Source organism: Chanodichthys erythropterus, chromosome 7 (genome assembly GCF_024489055.1).
Source record: "Chanodichthys erythropterus isolate Z2021 chromosome 7, ASM2448905v1, whole genome shotgun sequence".
Classification (NCBI taxonomy): domain Eukaryota; kingdom Metazoa; phylum Chordata; class Actinopteri; order Cypriniformes; family Xenocyprididae; genus Chanodichthys; species Chanodichthys erythropterus.
Window position 1 is genome coordinate 30,257,537 of NC_090227.1, and position 18,941 is coordinate 30,276,477.

At 36.9% G+C, this 18,941-nt stretch overlaps 3 protein-coding genes across 5 annotated transcripts; 2 read left to right on the forward strand and 1 right to left on the reverse strand.

Annotated features, from left to right (window-relative positions):
- Window positions 1–38: 38 nt before the first annotated feature.
- On the forward strand, window positions 39–4,371 carry zgc:56622 (uncharacterized protein LOC326033 homolog). Its single transcript, XM_067390144.1, has 10 exons — window positions 39–246; window positions 720–890; window positions 991–1,107; window positions 2,474–2,551; window positions 2,631–2,747; window positions 2,982–3,094; window positions 3,252–3,339; window positions 3,419–3,502; window positions 3,735–3,817; window positions 4,233–4,371. Exons 1-10 carry the CDS (start codon window positions 157–159, stop codon window positions 4,264–4,266), a joined length of 975 nt encoding a protein of 324 aa, XP_067246245.1. The 5' UTR covers window positions 39–156; the 3' UTR covers window positions 4,267–4,371.
- An 879-nt stretch (window positions 4,372–5,250) lies between these two features.
- klhl36 (kelch-like family member 36) lies at window positions 5,251–12,538 on the reverse strand. Of its 3 annotated transcripts, none has more exons than XM_067390143.1 (5): window positions 12,385–12,538; window positions 11,624–11,702; window positions 9,798–10,871; window positions 6,599–6,756; window positions 5,251–5,829 (listed from the first exon to the last, which is right to left on the reverse strand). In XM_067390143.1, the coding sequence occupies exons 2-5, from the start codon at window positions 11,696–11,698 to the stop codon at window positions 5,256–5,258; spliced, it is 1,881 nt and encodes a 626-aa protein (XP_067246244.1). In that variant the 5' UTR covers window positions 11,699–11,702; window positions 12,385–12,538; the 3' UTR covers window positions 5,251–5,255. The 3 variants fall into 3 exon arrangements, with proteins under 3 accessions (XP_067246244.1, XP_067246243.1, XP_067246242.1); XM_067390142.1 differs by having other exon boundaries at window positions 11,624–11,706; XM_067390141.1 differs by lacking the exon at window positions 12,385–12,538 and adding an exon at window positions 11,953–12,058 and having other exon boundaries at window positions 11,624–11,706.
- A 782-nt stretch (window positions 12,539–13,320) lies between these two features.
- On the forward strand, window positions 13,321–18,737 carry cotl1 (coactosin-like F-actin binding protein 1). Its single transcript, XM_067390146.1, has 4 exons — window positions 13,321–13,575; window positions 13,878–13,960; window positions 18,034–18,191; window positions 18,384–18,737. Exons 1-4 carry the CDS (start codon window positions 13,499–13,501, stop codon window positions 18,492–18,494), a joined length of 429 nt encoding a protein of 142 aa, XP_067246247.1. The 5' UTR covers window positions 13,321–13,498; the 3' UTR covers window positions 18,495–18,737.
- Window positions 18,738–18,941: the final 204 nt, after the last annotated feature.

Below are 18,941 nucleotides of genomic sequence, written 5' to 3' on the forward strand. Positions count from 1 at the left end.
TTGTCAAGTTCAATGATTAACTGCAAAGATAAAGAGAAGGCAGTTCTGCTTAAACTGCAAAGAGGAAGATATGAGCTAGAAATATAGAGATAGGAAAAGGACAGGAAAGACAAGTCAGTCCACTTAGCTGCTACTCACTGCACAAATCTTTCTTACATGGAGGAGAGAGCCGGACAACCTAGGACGATTGAACTAAATGATGGCACATGCATGCCACTACTGGGACTTGGAACATGGAAGCCAGAGGTAGCATTCCATTTCTTAGCCTCATACTAACATACATATATAGGATAAATTCAGATCAATGAGGGAAACTTTTCTGAACATTCAAATTTACATTATAATTGACAAGGGGCTAGTTGTCACATTGGGAATTATGTGGAAAACTGTAACTACAAGCTTCATTGCACAATGCTAGCAGTCATTTTTTTTTTTTTTAATGTTGGTTTCAATAATACTAGTCTATTCAATGACAGTTTTCCTTTTTGAAAACATACCCACCTCCCATATATTATATTGCTCATCTTTCACTGTATTTTGTTTATTTTTGTTCCCTGTATTAATTTTGTGATTTCTGTTTCTTAATACCACACATACATATGCATTCCATTCTTTCAAGACCAATGGACTGCCACCTTATAATGTTTAATAGTGTAATTATGGCATACTGATGTAACAGAAACTATCAATGATTTAATGTTTTACAACATGGTGAACAGGCCACTGGCCCAGATATGTGTCAAAGGGTAGCTGAGGCAGCGATTGCTGCTGGATATCGGCATATAGATACAGCCTACAGCTACCGGAACGAGACAGAGGTGGGAAAGGCCATCCAGTCCAAGATACAGCAGGGCATCATCAGACGCCAAGACATGTTCATAGTCAGTAAAGTGAGTTCAAGTCTTGTTGGGGATCTAAGGTGAAATCGATGTAGACATTTAAAAGGAGCAAAAACATCATACATGCAATAACGATGCCTCTTTTTTTCAGCTGTGGTGTACTCACCATGCTCCTGAAGACATTCCAGTTTGCTTAAATAAATCTTTAAATGACCTGCAGCTAGACTACTTGGACCTGTACCTAGTGCACTTTCCAGTAGGACTAAAGGTAGCAAATACAAGAATTTTCAATATTATATTGAAATATAATGATTCAATATATTATAACAAATTATATTTGTTTAAAATAAATGTCATTAACCCATTTTAGTTCACCCCAAAATAAAAATTATCATTTACATTTCATATTCTGTTGAACACAAAAGAATATAGAATGTTGGTAATCAGATAGCCATTGACTTCCATAGTATTTTTTTTCCTACTATGAAATTCAATCACTACTGTTAACTGTCTGGGTAGCGTTTCCCAAAAGCATCGTAAGCCTAAGTTGATCGTAGCTCCATTGGTTTCAATGGAGCTACGATCAACTTAAGCTTACGGTGCTTTTGGGAAACGCAGCCCTGATTATTACCAACATTCTTAAAAATATCTTCTTTTGTGTTGAACAGAACAAAGAAATTCACACAGATTTGGAACAACTTGAGGTTGAGTAAATGATGACAAAATTGTCATTTTGGGGTGAATATCTCTTTAAGTGCCTAAATATAGCCTCCTTTTACCTCTGTACATAAGTATCAATATCAAAATAACATTTATTAATAGTCTCCTTAACATAGTTTGTTGGAGTGTTCAAGGGTTAGCCAAAAATGAAAATAATGTCCTTTATTACTCACCCTCATGTCGTTCTACACCCGTAAGGCCTTCATTCATGGAACACAAAACAAATTAATATCTTTTAAAACATATTTAAAACAGTCCATGCGAGTACAGTTCTACCTTAATATTATAAAGCGACGAGCATACTTTTTGTGCGCCAAAAATACAAAATAACGACTTTTCAACAATACAGTGATGGACCGATTTCAAAACACTGCTTCTGAGCTTTACGAATCGCGTGTCGCTGCTGAAATCACGTGACTTTGGCGCTCCGATTCTATAATTCGATTCATAAAGCTCCGAAGCAGTGTTTTGAAATCAGTTCATCACTATATTGTTGAAAAGTCATTATTTTGTTTTTTTGGTGCACAAAAAATATTCTTTTCGCTTTATAATATTAAGGTAGAACCATTGAACTCACATCAAGTGTTTTAAATATGTTTTTAGTACCTTCATGGATCTTGAGAGAGGAAATGTCATTGCTGTGAATGCAGGCCTCGCTGAGCCATCGGATTTAATCAAAATATCTTAATTTGTGTTCCGAAGATGAACGAAGGCCTTACGGGTGTAAAACGACATGAGGGTGAGTAATAAATTATATTATTTTAATTTTTGGGTGAACCAACCCTTTCAGTTTCTCTCAGTTATCAAAAAAGCTTTAATTACCTTTAGCTTTAGCATCAGTTACTATTTTTAATCTGTAAATGAACTTTATTTCTTGTATTCAAGATAAAGTATTTACTGATTTTTTCTTATAGAAAATCGGCGATGAGCTTTTCCCAGAAAAGGATGGAAAGATACTCACAACTGACATAGACTATGTTGAAGTCTGGAAGGTAATGCTAACACTCAACATAATGTAAATACATTGCTAATGATGTCAAGGTCTTTAAAGTGTGCTGCTGTCTGTTTCAGGGAATGGAAGCTCTGAAAGCCACAGGGAAGGTGAAAAGTATCGGTGTGTCTAACTTCACAATCGAGCAACTAGAGAGGTTGCTATCTGTGGCCAAAATCCCACCTGCTGTTAATCAGGTGCATATGATTGTTTTGAGTTTACAAGATGTAATTATGAGTTCTAAGGAGATGTGAATGTGTTTTTACAAGCAGGAATCTCGAAATTGCGGTAATTCCGACATGGCATGAACTCATCTTTAAATAAGGACTCAATAAATAATATTAGCATGAAAAATATTAATGATATCAGTCTAGAAACGATAACTGATGTTAAAAACAATGCAAATAGCCTAGCTATTTATGTATCTACAGGTGGAGCTCCATCCTTACCTGGTTCAGTCTGATTTGATTGACTACTGTAAGTCCAAGAACATTGCTTTAACAGCCTACAGTCCATTTGGCTCACCTGGAAGACCTTCAGAATAGTAAGTTTAAACTATCCTATGTAAGAGTACAAAGACATTTGCATCACAAATCAGCTCTAAATCTTATCAAAGTGAATGAGGAGGTTGAGAATGTCAGATGAGTTCACTAAAAACATTTATCAAAGATTATAACCTAAACATTTCCTTACCTCTGCAGCCAAAGAGGAGATACGGATCCCATGACATTACTGGAGGATCCTGTTGTCGGGGATATTGCCAAGAAGCACAGACGGACCCCTGCACAGGTCAAACCTTTCTCAAAACAAGTATCGTCATCCACTTTTCTCTTTTTGGGTTATAATGTTGGATTGAATTGTCATGCAGGTTCTGTTGAGGTATCACGTTCAGCAGAGCATTGTAGTGATCCCAAAGAGCATGAAATCCCACCACATTTTGGAGAACACAAAGGTAAACTACTGAATATTCCATATATCCCAATATTACATAATATTATTTCTCCTGATGATGTCAGTTGTTACCTTGAACTTTCATTCAAGCAAAATATTAAGTGACAAACAGTAGGAATAATAAACATTTCTTGTAATTTTACATTTTCCAGTCACATTTTAATCAGAATGAGGGTGTATTTTAGATACTTTAAAATTATTATAACTATTATCCCTATAATGTGTGTGTGCAGATCTTTGATTTCACTCTGGATGAAGAGGATATGAATGCTCTAAGGTCTCTGAATCGAGGCTGGAGGGCGTGCGTCATTACACAGTAAGAGAATATGGTTTTCTCTTTAAAAAAAAAAAAAATAGTTTGTAAAACAGTGTGCAATATGCAACTGTAAACACTTCAAACAGTTGATACACAGTAGTGTTGCATGTTTATAGTTTCAAAAATAAAAACTTTTATTTTGCATTTAAACTATTTAAAAATGTCTTAACTTGGGAAATCAAAGCGCAACTGATATTCCTTCCAATCAAAAATGGAAGGTCACATTAAAATGCATTGCATTGTGGGATACAATATGGCATGCAGTTACCGTAGCATACTGCATTTTGGCAAATAGTAGATAATGCTGGTATTTTGTTCATACTGAGAATTCACAAAATGTGAACTGTATACTTGCTAAATACTATAGAAACAAATAGCTAGCGAGCAGTTAACTGATGGTGTTGTTGCTCCTCAGATTGGAATCACATCCCTTCTACCCCTTCAAGTGAAATCCTGGATGACTAACTAGAAAAGATGATCATCAAGCACTACTGGAGGATGGAGTAAAGAAGATACTGTTTTTTTTCATTAAGTTCAGGTATTCATATGTGTATAGATAAACTACCACATTTTAAGGCACTGGAATAAAATGTTTTTGAAAACATTGACAGATGTCATTACTGTAACTTCAGTAAGTTAAAATAAAGCATTCACACTGGTTTAAAAGTTTGGGGTCAGTAAGATTTTTAATATTTTTATCTTTTGCTCATCAAAGCAGCATGTATTTGATCTAAAATACTGTAAAAACAGCAATACTGTGATTATTACAGTGACAATAACAGTTTTCCATTTTTATATATTCTAAAATGTAATTTATTCATGCAATTTCAGCATCATTACTCCAGTCTTCAGGGCCATATGATACTTCAGAAAACATTCTTATATGCTGATTTGGGGATCATTTCTTATTATTAACAATGTTGAAAACAGTGCTGCTTAATACTTTTTGCAGAAATCAAGATACATTTTTTCAAGATTCTTTGATGAGTAGAAATTTCAAAAGAACAGCATTTATTTGAAACATATCTTTTGTAACATTATAAATGTCTTTTTAGTCACTTTGTTTCCTTGCTGAATAAAAGTATATATATATATATTTTTTTTTTTTTATCTTACTGACCCCAAACATTTGAATGATAAGGAAAAAGACAGACGAAACAGGCATGTAAAATGGTCACTTCAGGTTGTTTTAATTGTAACTCAAAAGAATTGAGAACTCCAAAAAAAGTTTGTAACAAAAACTACAATATTAGTTTGTGCTTTTCAACTTCAATTCATAGTCTAACATATCACAGTATCTCCTGCTGACCTCTTTTTAAAAGGATCTGAGAAGCAGCCAATGGCATCAGGCTTCTGACAACCTACATTCAGAAAGTCAATTCTCTCATAAAAGTGTTCTTCAGATCACTTTTTGAATCCAATAAGCTGCCCCAGACAATCACCTGTGTTGCTCTTGGCTGGAATTCTGTTTGTCTCTCTCTGAGGTATGACCCTCTATACTGTTGGTTTGCTGGGGTCTGACAAGGCACACACACGCCGAAGCTCCAGCAATGTGCTTCGGTAGATTTGGACCCAAAACCCACTGGCCCTTGTCTGGAACAAACACTTGAGTGCCCTGAGAAAAGTCCATGGCCTCCCAGGTGTACCCTCCCAGCACGTAGATCTTTCCATCCAAGACTGCCACCCCTGCCTCACTGTTAGGGTACCTGAGAGGGGCTACCTTGGTCCATTGATCGGTCTGCGGGTCAAAGGCCTCCACTCCCAACACGTCGAAACGCTCCATGCTGTCCTCATGGTCATCACTGCCCCCAATGACATAGATTCTGTCCTCCAGAGATGCCATAGAGTGCCAGCCTCGTGCCAAGATCATGGCCTGTCGTTCTGTCCATGTGTCTGCAGTTTTAGGGTCATAACTTAGCATGTCACGTCTGTACGGGCCGATCTGGTAATCATGACCCCCAGAGATATAGACAATGCCATTGTGAATAGTCCCTGCATGACCATATGTGAATCTATGAAAAGAGATTTTAAAAAAAGTTTTAGCGTTGTTTGTAAGATATGTTTTAATAATAATATTCAACACTTTTAATTGAACGTGAGAAAGGATGAGATTTTAGCAACTTTTAAGGTGTTTTTTTTTTTTTTTGTGAATATTTTTGTTTTGTACTTTGTCAGCACCAGTAAATTATCTTTATGTTCCACAGTGGAAAGAAAGACCTATGTGATTAAATGACATGAATGTGAGTGTAATGCTAATAATTTGTGACAGAAGTACACTAACATTCAAACATTTGGTGTCGGCATGATTTAATGTTTTTGAAAGAACTGTCTTACCAAGTCTGCATTTATTTGATAAAAAAAATACAGCAAAAACTGTAAAATTATGAAATATTATTCCAATTTAAAATAGCAGTTTTCTATTTTAATATACTTTAAAAAGTAATTTATTCCTGTGATGGCAAAGCTGAATTTTCAGCATCATTACTCCAGTCTTCAGTGTCACATGATCCATCAGAAATCACTCTAATATGCTGATCTGGTGCTCAAAAAAACATGCATTATTATCAAAGATGAAAATAGTTGTGCTGATTAATAGTTGTTAAATTTTTATCAAAATTCTTTGTTGAATAGAAAAGTCAAATAAATTATTAATTTCCTTATATAACCTTGCTGACCCTAAACTTTTGAACAGTAGTGCACAAAGTGAAATCAAAATACAGTACATATCCACATAAACAGGTGTCACCTTATGAAAAAAATTATCAAAAACAAATAACCAACCTGGGCAATCCTGCAACATAGGCCCAGTAGTCCTCAGCAGGATGGTACACTTCAACAGAAGATAAAGCACCGCTATCATTGCGTCCCCCAACGGCTATAAGACAGTCTCCCATGGTTCCCAGAAAGAAATCCACACGCCGCTGGTTCATAGGGGCACCCTGCAGATCAGCAGATCACTTGGATTAACATTCAAATTCCAGCACAATTCTCTACTTGTCACATGCTTGGGAATTTGCTTGCTAATTATTATAATTATATATATTTTTTATTAACACTCAATTTTATATCTTCATCAATATTATTATGTCTATAAAATTAAAGGTCCAGTAATAACTTTATAAAGTAATGTGACTTTACTCTCCTCCACCAACATCACTTTCTCCCACACCCTTCGTCCAACCTCTGGTCACCTTTCGCTGTAACCTCCGTTCTTGCTCCTACACACTTTTCCTCACTGGTCTCTGCATCCCTCCCTTCCACTAACTACTTCTCTTCTCTGGACGTCAATGAAACAACAGACACTCTATGTTCCACTTTAACATGATAACATCTGGATTAAATCTGTCCTCTCATCTCTAAGCCACATGTGACACCCTCCAGCCCCTGGATCACAGATGTTCTCTGTGACCATCAAACCAAGCTCAGAGCTGCTAAGAGGAGATCTGTCCTTATTATACTAGACCTGAATGCCTTTCAATTCCAGCTGCCTTTGACATTGTAAGCCACCCGATCCTCCTATCCACCCTTTCTGACTTGGGCATCACAGGTGCTATACTTCAGTCTTGTCTCAAAGGCCGGTCTTTCAAAGTTTTCATGGAGAGGAGGGGTATCTGAGTCACATGGATTCTTCTACCAATGCAATACAGCTGTATCTGTCATTTCAACCTGATGGTTGAAATGACGGAGGTTTGCTCTTCACAAAATCAGACCCTTCCTGTCAGAGTATGCTACACAACTTCTTGTCCAAGCTCTTGTCCTCTCAATGACTAGACTCCAGTCAGTGCAACTAATGGCGCTTTTCCACTGTGTGACATAACTTGGCACGGCACAGCTCGGCTCGCTTTACCTTTGGTTTGCTTTTCCACTGCAGTTTTGTACTGCTTCAAAATGGGTAGGATTATAGACTCGTTATAGTTGCGGCGACACTACTGCCATGGATTTGTCTACCGACCACGATACATCCATTTCTTTTTCAAGTTGGGTGCAACAGTTCTTTTAAGGTGCCCTAGAATTGAAAATTGAATTTACCTTGGCATAGTTAAATAATTCGAGTTCTGTACATGGAAATGACATACAGTGAGTCTCAAACACCATTGTTTTCTCCTTCTCATGTAAATTTGATTTGTGCAAAAGACCTCTGAAGAACAGGCGAATCGCAACATAACACTAACTGTGACGCAACAGTCGGGATCATTAATATTTACACCCCCAAATTTTACATATGCCAGCCTCAAGGCATTAGACAAGCCAGTATTAACGTCTGGAGCAGCACAGTCAAATCAATAGACTTTATGCAGGTAAGCAAGCAAGGACATTGGCGAAAAATGTCAGATGGAGCGATAATAACTGACATGATCCATGATATTTTTAGTGATATTTGTAAATTGTCTTTCTAAATGTTTTGTTAGCATGTTGCTAATGTACTGTTAAATATGTGTAATGTTAGCTTTAGCCCCGTTAGCCGCAACATACTATCAAACTCATTCAGAATCAAATGTAAAACATCCAAATAAATACCATACTTACATGATCTGATATGCTGCATCATGAACACTTTGTAAAGATCCATTTTGAGGGTTATATTAGCTGTGTGAACTTTGTTTATGCAATGTATTATAGAGTTGCGAGCTTGGGGGAGGGAGCATTTAAAGGGGACATGCACAGAATCGGCACATTTTTAATGATGCCCCAAAATAGGCAGTTAAAAAATTGAATAATTAAAAATCTATGGGGTATTTTGAGCTGAAACTTCATAGACGCATTCAGGGGACATCTTAGACTTATATTACACTTGTGAAAAAAGGTTCTAGGGCACCTTTAAAAGAAGTCATTTAACAATTCTTGCGAGCACATGATACTTTGGTGGCTGTTACTGACTATTTAAATCTAGCGGGCTTGGTGTCTTGCGTTTCAAATCCAATGACACTGGTAGTGACGATTTTCTCTGACCAATCAGTGATCTGCAGTGTTTATACATCACATTTTGGTATCGGTACGGCACGCTTGGAACCTCAACCGAGGTGGTACTATTTAAGCAAGCCATAGCATGCAGTGGAAAAGCATCATAAGTCATAAATCCAGCTGCTGCATAAGAGAACCCATATCACACCACTCCTCATCTCATTCCACTGGCTCTGTTGCAGCCAGAATCAAATGTAAGGCTTTAACACAGGCTTTCAGAACTACCACTGGAACAGCACATCCCTACCTCAGTTTTCTCTTACAAGTTTATACTCTCTCCCACCAGCTAAGGAAACTGAATGAGCAAAGCTTCTTGATCCTTTACAATGAGGCAAAATAACTCTTTAAAACTTTCACCCTCTCTCTTCCTCTCTGGTGAGCTGCCAACTTCCACCCGAACCACTGCAACCATCAAATTTTTCAAGAAGCAGCTGAAGACACACCTCTTTCACAAGCACTTAACCACCCCACACCCTTAAACAAATGCACTTACACACAGACACACACAAAGAGTTCTCCTCAGCATTTCAGCAAATGTATTGCAACATTACAAATCATGTTTCATTTTATCCCATATATGTGCACATTTGACAGTAAAGCATTGCTCTTGGGTTTGGATGTAGTACTAAACAAAAAGTAATAAATGTAGTAATAAAAATAAACAAATACATAAATAAAATAAAATAAAAAGTGATCAGATGCAATCATTTAAGCCGGGGACACACCTAACGATTAGCTAAAACATTCGAAGACTGAACTGAACACACATACCGATTGTTTCCTTCGACGGGAGCCAATTTATATACTCACACATGGAATCTGAACACCGACTGTAATCGCAGACTGAACGCAACTGGCTCTGACTGGACGCGTTTGAGCGCGATCAGTCATAATTATCAATTTACATTCATAATCGGCCTTACAATTGTTAAGTGTGTGCGCGGCTTTAGTCTGAAGCGCTTCTGTTGAAACTTAAACGTAGCTGGCTTTTTACACTGTCAGGTGTGAAGCACGTTACCTTAACCCACAAGTTGCTTCGGGGGTCATATCGATACAATAAGTTGCTTGCAGAATCTCCCCCATTGTCCCGCGAGGAGCTCCCACCTGCAGTGAAGATAAATCCTCCCAAAACTGCAACACAGTGGTGACTCCTCTGAGCTGGCAGCTGTGTCTCGACAACCCATTTTCCTGCTTCTTCATCCAGCCAGCACACCTCAGCGCTCAACTCCTCTCCACGTTCAGACACCTCCCCTCCCACTAACAGCAGACGCTCCACACCTCCTCGAAGGCCTGTACGTGTTGTCTGGAGTATAGGTTGTGCGCTCAGTCTCGTGTGGTAGCCCACTGCTTCCTCCACTAACGCCTCACAGCCTGCGTCCGGAGGCAGCAGGGAACGTATGGTCGGCAATATGCGCCCTATGAGGTCATCCGGCGGGATGAGAGCGAAACGAATGTTGGAGAGAAGCTGCTGGGCGAACGCAAGGCGTTCGGGTCTTTGACTCAACCACTGCAAGGCGACCTGCAGAAGAGCTTGCTCATTCTCGTGCTGCACCTGCTCATCGGCGAGGTAAGCACAAAGCTTGGGCAGCCGCACATCTTGGAGGAACTCGGATGTGATGGAAAGCGTGGTGAAATGCTCCAGAATAAAGTGGTCTATGAAGGCATCCAGCCGGTCTAGGCTATAAAGGAAGGCAAGCTCCTGAAGGTACAAGTAGTTGTCCTCACGTACTTCTTTCTCCAGATATTGGCAACAGAAATCTACAGCTCGCCACACCTGCAGCAAGTGCGCAGTTTCCAGGACATAGTCGATGTTTCCACCATCGAGTGGTAACTCTCCGCTGTACAGGAAGTCCACAACTGCTTTAACACCAACGTATGAGGCTCCCACCAGCTCTACCTCTGCCTCATGTTCCTCTCGCATGCCCAAGGTAAACATCGCCTGGAAGTAGGGACTGGACACGGCAAGCAAAGCCCGATGTGCAGGGATCCGCTGGTCATCGGCCACCAGAACGACATCACACAGCTGGCCATGCTGTCTTTGCTCATTTAAACCTTGAAGGAGGTAGGTGGCCTGGTCTGCCCATCGATACACCTGTTGTACATGAGAGTTAGTTAGTGGATGATAGTTTCAAGACACTCGAAACAGACTTTTTTTTTTAAAGTTTTACAATAAATATTAAATATGCAGTTTTTCTTATCATCCCAATTCTTATTATCCCAGTGGTTTAAGACTTTATACCTGAGTGCATAAAGTTTGTTAGCTAGTCATGTGATGTCAACATGGTGCCACTCATAAGAAGGCCCACTCCATGAAGAAAAAAAAAGATTTCTAGCAGACTGATATAACTGGAGTCTTCATCTCATGTGAGTGTAGACGATCTGATTTTTTATTTTTATATATTTTTTTTAAGTTATGTTAATTTAATGATGTGGAAACTTTTTTTAATTAGTAGCGTGAGTGTGCCTTTAACTTACTATAAAATAAAAATATTGCTTTTATTAAAAATGCAATTATTCAAGAGTATCAATGTTTATATCACATTATGAATTTTATTTATTATTGAAAAACGTATTTATTAAAAGAATTTGACAGGGTTATACATCAGTGTTATTTTACAACTACTTCTATACTAATATAGAATTTATTAATATTTTTAATTAGCTTTTATTTTTATATTTTCAGTTTTAATCTTAGTTTGTTTTAGAAATTTTGTCATAATTTTTTTAATGTTTCTGTTTAGATTTAGTTTTTCATATGATTTATATTTTATTGCAGATTTATTTCAGTTATCGAAAATTATTTTTAAAAGTTTTAGTTAACAATAACAACAATGTAATGCATACCTTTGAAGATTCACTTATTCTGTGAGGACGTGAAAGACGAGATTGCTTCCCAATGTCCATTGTGTCACCTGCCATAAGACTATCTGCAAAAATATCGTAATCAATATTAATTATCGGGAGTAATTAAAAGTAACCATATATAATATACAATTAAATAACGTTCAAAACAGGAACATGCATTTTAGAAAGACAAAGGCTGAATGCAAAAGGAAAGGGGCATTTAGACAATAACTCGAGACTACATTTCACTGATATTCAATTTAATTGGACATATTTGAACGATACAGCTATGACAACAACCGTATAGTAAAATACGGATATTATTTTACCATTTTCCCATTGCTTGTCCGTATTAAGTACTAGTGAAAAGCCCGTACGTGACTATAAACAAGTTATTTTGGCCGTGGCACAGTGAAGCTGAGTTCTCACTTCCGTGTTGACCTTTACTTCAAAATAAAAGTCACTTTTTGTGCTCAAGTTCACCCTGAAAAAAATGCAGACTGTACTAAGTATAATAATAATAATACGGTACATGAAAGGGGCTTCTTGGCTCACTGATCACCTCCTCTATATTAAACGTTACCAAAAATAGTAGGAGCATATTGAAATGTGGTTACAATATGGTGTGGCAAAACCAACATACTGATCTACTACGATTATTACGATCATTTTTCTAGGACCAGATTTCTATAACTAACTCGACAAGCTATGACCAACAAACTCGGCAAAGATAGCTATCTTTTCTGACTGGTCCGACTTACGGTTTTCCTTAAACCGACGATCAAAACTCCCAAAAATCCCATAGACTTGATGAAATGCTCGAATGAGCCAAAACAAACTTCAACTGTCAAAAATTCAAAGGTAAACACAAAGAAGCCTTTTAATGCTGTCTTCACGTGCTATCGGAAATTTGATAATTCCCACTTCTGAAGTTGTGATTACGAGCTCATCCCATTCAAGTTTCGAAATGGGAGGGCGTTCGTGTGCAATTTTTACCTAGGAAACTCGTAATTCCGAGAACACGTGAAGGCAGCAATAGCCTCAATTATATCTAGCTATCTATTCAATTAGGCCTATCTATCTATCTATCTATCTATCTATCTATCTATCTATCTATCTATCTATCTATCTATCTATCTATCTATCTATCTATCTATCTAACTATCTATCTATCTATCTATCTATCTATCTATCTATCTATCTATCTATCTATCTATCTATCTATCTATCTATCTATCTATCTACATGATAATATGTTGTTATTTTGAAATTATTAAATTAATTTATTTTACTCTGAATGAGAATTTCAAGGGAAGGGGTGTGCTTCCTGTAACCATTCAAATAATTATAGTGGTCCTAGAAATATTCAAATATTCCTTCATTTTCTATATATATATATATATATATATATATATATATATATATATATATATATATATATATATATATATATATATATATATATATATATATATATAATGTATCGCAATTCTCGCTGTAATCCCAAACCGAAAAGAACAACAGGATGACCCAGGTCCACAAGATGGCAGAGTAACTCAGAGCAAATGTTATGACAGAACAGAACTGGTTGGATTTAATGTAGCTCAATACCCAGGTTGGCCATTAGGAGGAGGTGAAAAGCTCTCTGATTCACTAGAACAGCAACCTGACAGACAAATATCACTAACGCCCATTAAGAGGCAATAGGAAATGAATCGAGTCGTGAAATTAGTTGCCTCTCCATCCCACTGAGAGAAGAGACCTCCCTGCCGCACCAGCAGCCCCTCTGCGCACTTTGGGATTTATCTGCGTTTTCTCTCATTCCCCCGGCTTTGTTTTGCATTTAGTTACATTATCTCCCTCTGCATCGTCGAAATGGCAACGCGAATTGACAAAGAGGCTTGCAGGGACGCATACAATCTGGTGCGAGACGACAGCTCAGATATATGCTGGTGAGTGAAGCCTTGATTTTTGCTGCATATCCAGATATGCTGTTTGGCGCGTGGTGGCGGAACTCGTTACATTGTTTCAACAATTAGAATCTTTCAAATGAGAGGCTCCCTCTTAACGCAGTTTTTTTAATTCAACGACACGAATGTCTGTGATGCAACATGTAGGGATGGGTCTTTTAACCCAGGGGCAAAATCTAATTTGCAGCATTTTCCCCAAAAATGTCTAGGTAGGCTGCTTGTTAAATTTTGAGACGCATCCAGCGTTTTGGCAACAGTTAAAATGTCAATTTTGCTGTTTGCAGGGCATCTTTTAAGTATGACGGATCAACTATTGTACCAGCTGGTCACGGGTCCGACTACGAAGAATTCAAGAGCCAGTGTACAGGTGAGTTAATTTTCTTCTATTTACCTGCTTTATGTTGGGTGGACTTTAATGTATTTATTTTATTTTATTTTTTTGCAAGCAGTTGCAATTAATTACTAAATCACTTGTTAAAGGGATAGTTCACCCAAATATTAAAGTTTAATAAAGTATAATTTATATTTTTACCACATGTTGTTCCAAACCTGTATGTCTTCCTTTCTTCCTTGTTAGGAACTGACTCAGTCACCATTCACTTATAATAAAAAAAAAAAGATGCAATGAATGAAAGTGAATGGTGACTGAGTCTCTACCCTTCCCTTTTGAGTTCCACAGAATAATAAAAAAAAACTCATACAGGTTTTGAAAAAAAAAAAAGAAAAGGAAATGATGACAGAAGTTTAGTTTTGTGGTGCTCTGTCACTTTAAGTTCTACATCTCACATGATAGGAAGTAATTCATTTTCCAAGGTAGACCATACCAAATATGGTTTCATACTTGTTCTAGATGACATGACTAGAGGGTAAGCAACTGGTGAGATGTTTAATGAGAGGCTTTTACTAAATACAAGCACATTTGTATTAGTAATCAGGTAATCAACAGAACTCGTTAGATTCAACTTGATAGCTAATTTAATGTTGTTTTGAGGATCTAATGAACTACAGTGAAATACTATACTATACTGTATGCAGTATATTTTATAACTGTGAATAACTGTCTAGCTCCAGTGAGAGAATAAAATGATGTCATTTCTTGCCTCTCTTTCTGTCATCCTAAACGAACAGAGATTTGGGCGTGGTGCTCTGTTCAATCTCCATGAGTAGATTGTGTTGCCACTAGCAGATGTAAACTTGTACAAGTGTTGCAATACCTTGGCTTCCGCTATTGCGCTTTGACAGATGATCAAGGATGCCTTCCTTTATGGAGCTGTATCATGTTACAATAAGTTCTTTTATTGCTGGAGAATACTTTTTGACAACTTTAATCATGAAGTTTACTTATGAAATACTTATTTTAAATCTAAACAGAAAAGTGATTTGTGCTGTAGCTGCCCATAAACTGTTTTATCTAGCAATAAATATATATTTTTGTAGGTTCTTGAGTAGTTGCCGAATCTTCTATGTATATGAGCATTGCATTCCCCTCTAAAAAGCTGTATTAGACGGAACAAAATGAAAATAGAACAGCAAAAGGGCTGCTTTATAAAGAGGTCTCATAACTTTATTATGTGGTTTTATGTTATATAGAATCTCTGGGTGAAGAGTATGAATTATCATTGCTTACATTTGTGTTCTGCTTCATTTTTCATGTTAAACTCAAAATGGGTTTTTGGGTCAGAGTGACTAAAATTTATAGAGCGGGTCACATTAATAAAATAATATTTTTTTTTCATATGATCTAAAGCATCAGCATCAGCCTGGCAACCCGGAAGTACAGAGTACACATGTAGTCAGCACAAATATACTGACTTTCTGGAAGTGAGTTTTTCAGAAATGTGCTGCATACACACGAGGAAGTAAAAGTGCGTGGAATCATTGTCACATTTTGAAAGTGCTGATGTATAGTTGTGTTTTCACGCAATCGTAAAATAAGACAGCGCAACTCTTTTATTTTTTATTTTTTTATTAGAGTCCATGCTTTCCCACTGTTGACTGTTGGTATGTTGACTCATGACAAGCTCTGCTCACTTCCTAAATGTGGTTTGTTGGAGGTTTCAGTTCTATTGAAATACAGCAGAGGTCTCTATAATGTGACTTAGATTCATCCACTTTGCTCTTGAAACTTTAACAGCCAATGTGCCAAATACAACTGACAGTATTACCCATGGTTCCCTGACTTAGCTTCTTAAACCTTAAGCCCAGTTAATCAACAACAGAAAACCAGATATTATCAGTCTCAAGTAGTACCAAGGGAATTCACTTGGGCATTTGTTTTCCAGGAAAGTCCTACTAAGATCGGTCTGTCTGTCTGTCTGAGATATATATGTGTGTGTATTTATTTGTTTTATATATATATATATATATAATGCATGATGACAAAAATCAAAATGGTTGATTATTCCCTTGAATATTGTAATTGTGATTTATTAATTATGATTATCACAATTTACATCAAACAATGGTATAAAGCTATTCAGAACATAATTTAAAGTAACTGCATGCCATCTATTATATGAAAATAAACAAGCTGAAAACACTCTTCCTGAAAAAAAAAATTCTATTAGCATTAAGCCTCAAATGTTAACTTGGCTTGGTTTCTTTTTTAAATAAGCAAAGTAAAAATATGCATGGTATTATGTTATACTAAAACTAAAATTAAAACAATGGGAAAAACCCTTTTGATAAACTAATATTTTGATAAACTTATATATATATATATGTGTGTGTACATTTAATGCTGTAATTATTAGAGATATGCAGAAGTTTCAGCAGAACTATATTCACAGATCCTAAAAGATCAAAGTGCAAAGGTGTGTATAACTAATATGTGAATGATTGGTTTAGTAAGAGCTATCTTCCGCATAATACTATCTCTGATACTGTCAGTGTCTAAACAGAAGCACGCCAGAGTTAGGTGCAATTGATGTTATCTTTGAATCTTGTCCCAGTGCCACTGCAATGCAGTTGTAGCATATTTGGGAGGAAGTGGCCGGCTGTTAAGCTGCAAGAGACTGGGAGTGTTACAGATAAAATATTACACCCTTATATCAATAGAGTCGGTTAACTAGATCACCTCCTTTGCTCACCCACTTTCTCTGTTCCTTGATTTTCATGTCATATGATGTCATTGAGCTTAAATTTCTCAGCCTTGTCTGCCGCTCGCACGTGATGCTCTCAGATTACATTTTATGTCATGCCTTCTTTCTCTGGAAAAGAAAACAATGCAATAGTGTAGATTCAAAACACTCGCTACAATGGGTACAGTGTTCATTTGAATCCAAGCTCTTCCTTGTTATTTAACAACAGACAATGTTTAGCTAAACTAGAGAGACAATAATGAAGCACATTAATGTGATTTTCATATTAAAGTCAACATGAAATCTAACTCAATCCTATATACTTTCACTCACATTCCTGGTTTTATTGTGCATAATTTGTTGATGCATTTTATTCCAAATAGAAAAAAAAATCTTTTATCAAAATGTTAATAATCTACTCTGCCTTTCTTATTCTTTTGACATCACAAATCCCTCCTACTTATTTAACCCCACCCCCTCCAAGCACTATGGCTCCACCCCTTACTTTTCACTTTTTTTCTCATTGAATACTGTTTCACTAGAAAATGTCCGATTACAAAAATATAATAAGTTGAGTTTAAAAAATAGGACCCAAGGCATACAGAGATAAATGAAAGATTGACAAAATCAGATGCAAAGTGGATCTCAGTGGACTATAGGTTCATTTCTTTTATTTATTATCTATTTAAATGTACAATTTTTTGTTTTTGTTTTTTATATATGTCATTCTGTTGGAATTTTTCTTTATTGCCGTGCTTTTTAGTTGGGGAAATAATCTTGCGGAATTTTAATTTGTGGCAAAAAGGTTCCTTATCTATGGTTTGTTTCCGCTACGGAAGAAACAATTTTAAAAGATAATTGTGACTTTTAATCTCGCAATTCTTTTTTTTTTCTCAGAATCGGATCAACTAGAAGAATAGTCTGAGTGTAAATTGAATTGTGAGATAAAAAGTTGCAATTATCTTTTTTTATTATTAGTAGTAGTAGTAGTAGTAGTAGTAGTAGTAGTAGTAGTAGTAGTAGTAGTAGTAGTAGTAGTAGTAGTAGTAGTAGTAGTATTCAGTGGCATAAACCTCAAAACAAATAAAAAAAGAAAAAAAGAAATAATAATAAAAAAAAAAACATTATTGAGTTCTAAAAGCACTTTTTGTTTGTAAATTCAATGATATTCTAGTCTGCCAGTGTAAAGTCTGATTTATCTTAATTTAGAGGCTTTTCTCTACAAATTTTGATATGTGATAAATTTAATTATTTTTTTTAACATTTTTAATCGACAGTCCTAAAAGAAAACAATATTCAAGAAAATGGAACATGCATCCTCCTTGTTAAGGTTCCTCCTTGCTTTCTCTTTTACTCTCAGATGACGCTCGTCTCTTCGGTTTTGTGAGGATCACGACGGGCGACGCCATGAGCAAGCGTGCCAAGTTCACCCTCATCACCTGGATCGGCGAGAACGTCAGCGGACTGCAAAGAGCCAAGATTAGCACCGACAAGACACTGGTAAAAGACATTGTGCAGGTGGGTTTTGCGTTTCCTAATTCCATCACTCGTGCCGTATGCAAACTTTTCCGACTCAGATTTACAAAATTTGACACACCCAGACACGCAATGTTCATTTTCACTGTAAACAAATCGGTGCATTCATGCAAACAATCTCTCGTCCTGTCCCTCCTTCACTCATAGTTTGTTTGCTCTCCTTTTTCCATGCAGAACTTTGCCAAGGAGTTTATGATCAGCGATCCCCGGGAGCTGGAGGAAGACTACCTCCGCAATGAGCTCAAGAAGGCCGGCGGGGCCAACTACGATGCCCAGGCCGAATAGAACTTGGGGAGGGGTTTCCATAGGGTTGGATGAGAAGGAAGGGGAAAACCTTATCTTGCACACATGCACACACAAACATATACACCCACACACACAGACAAATGAAAATATACATACCTCACCCCTATTTCCAGTCTGGCCATGGTTGAATTATCTACTGTATTGTGTATCATCTCAATGTCATCTCTGCTACTGCTATGAGGTTCTTTTTTTTTTTTTTTCTTTTCCGGGGCATTTTTGTAACTAATCAGAGTTTCTGAAGATGCTCCCTTGGCTCAGAGTTGTCATCACTGTGATACGCTTCCATAATCAATGGAGAGCATACGAGTCCGGCATTGGGTTCATTATGAATTTTCATCTCCCCGCTGACTCCTCTAATACAGACCACTGTGTTTACTGTCTCAATCTCCCATGGAGAGGAAGACATCATGGAATGTGTGCATTTGT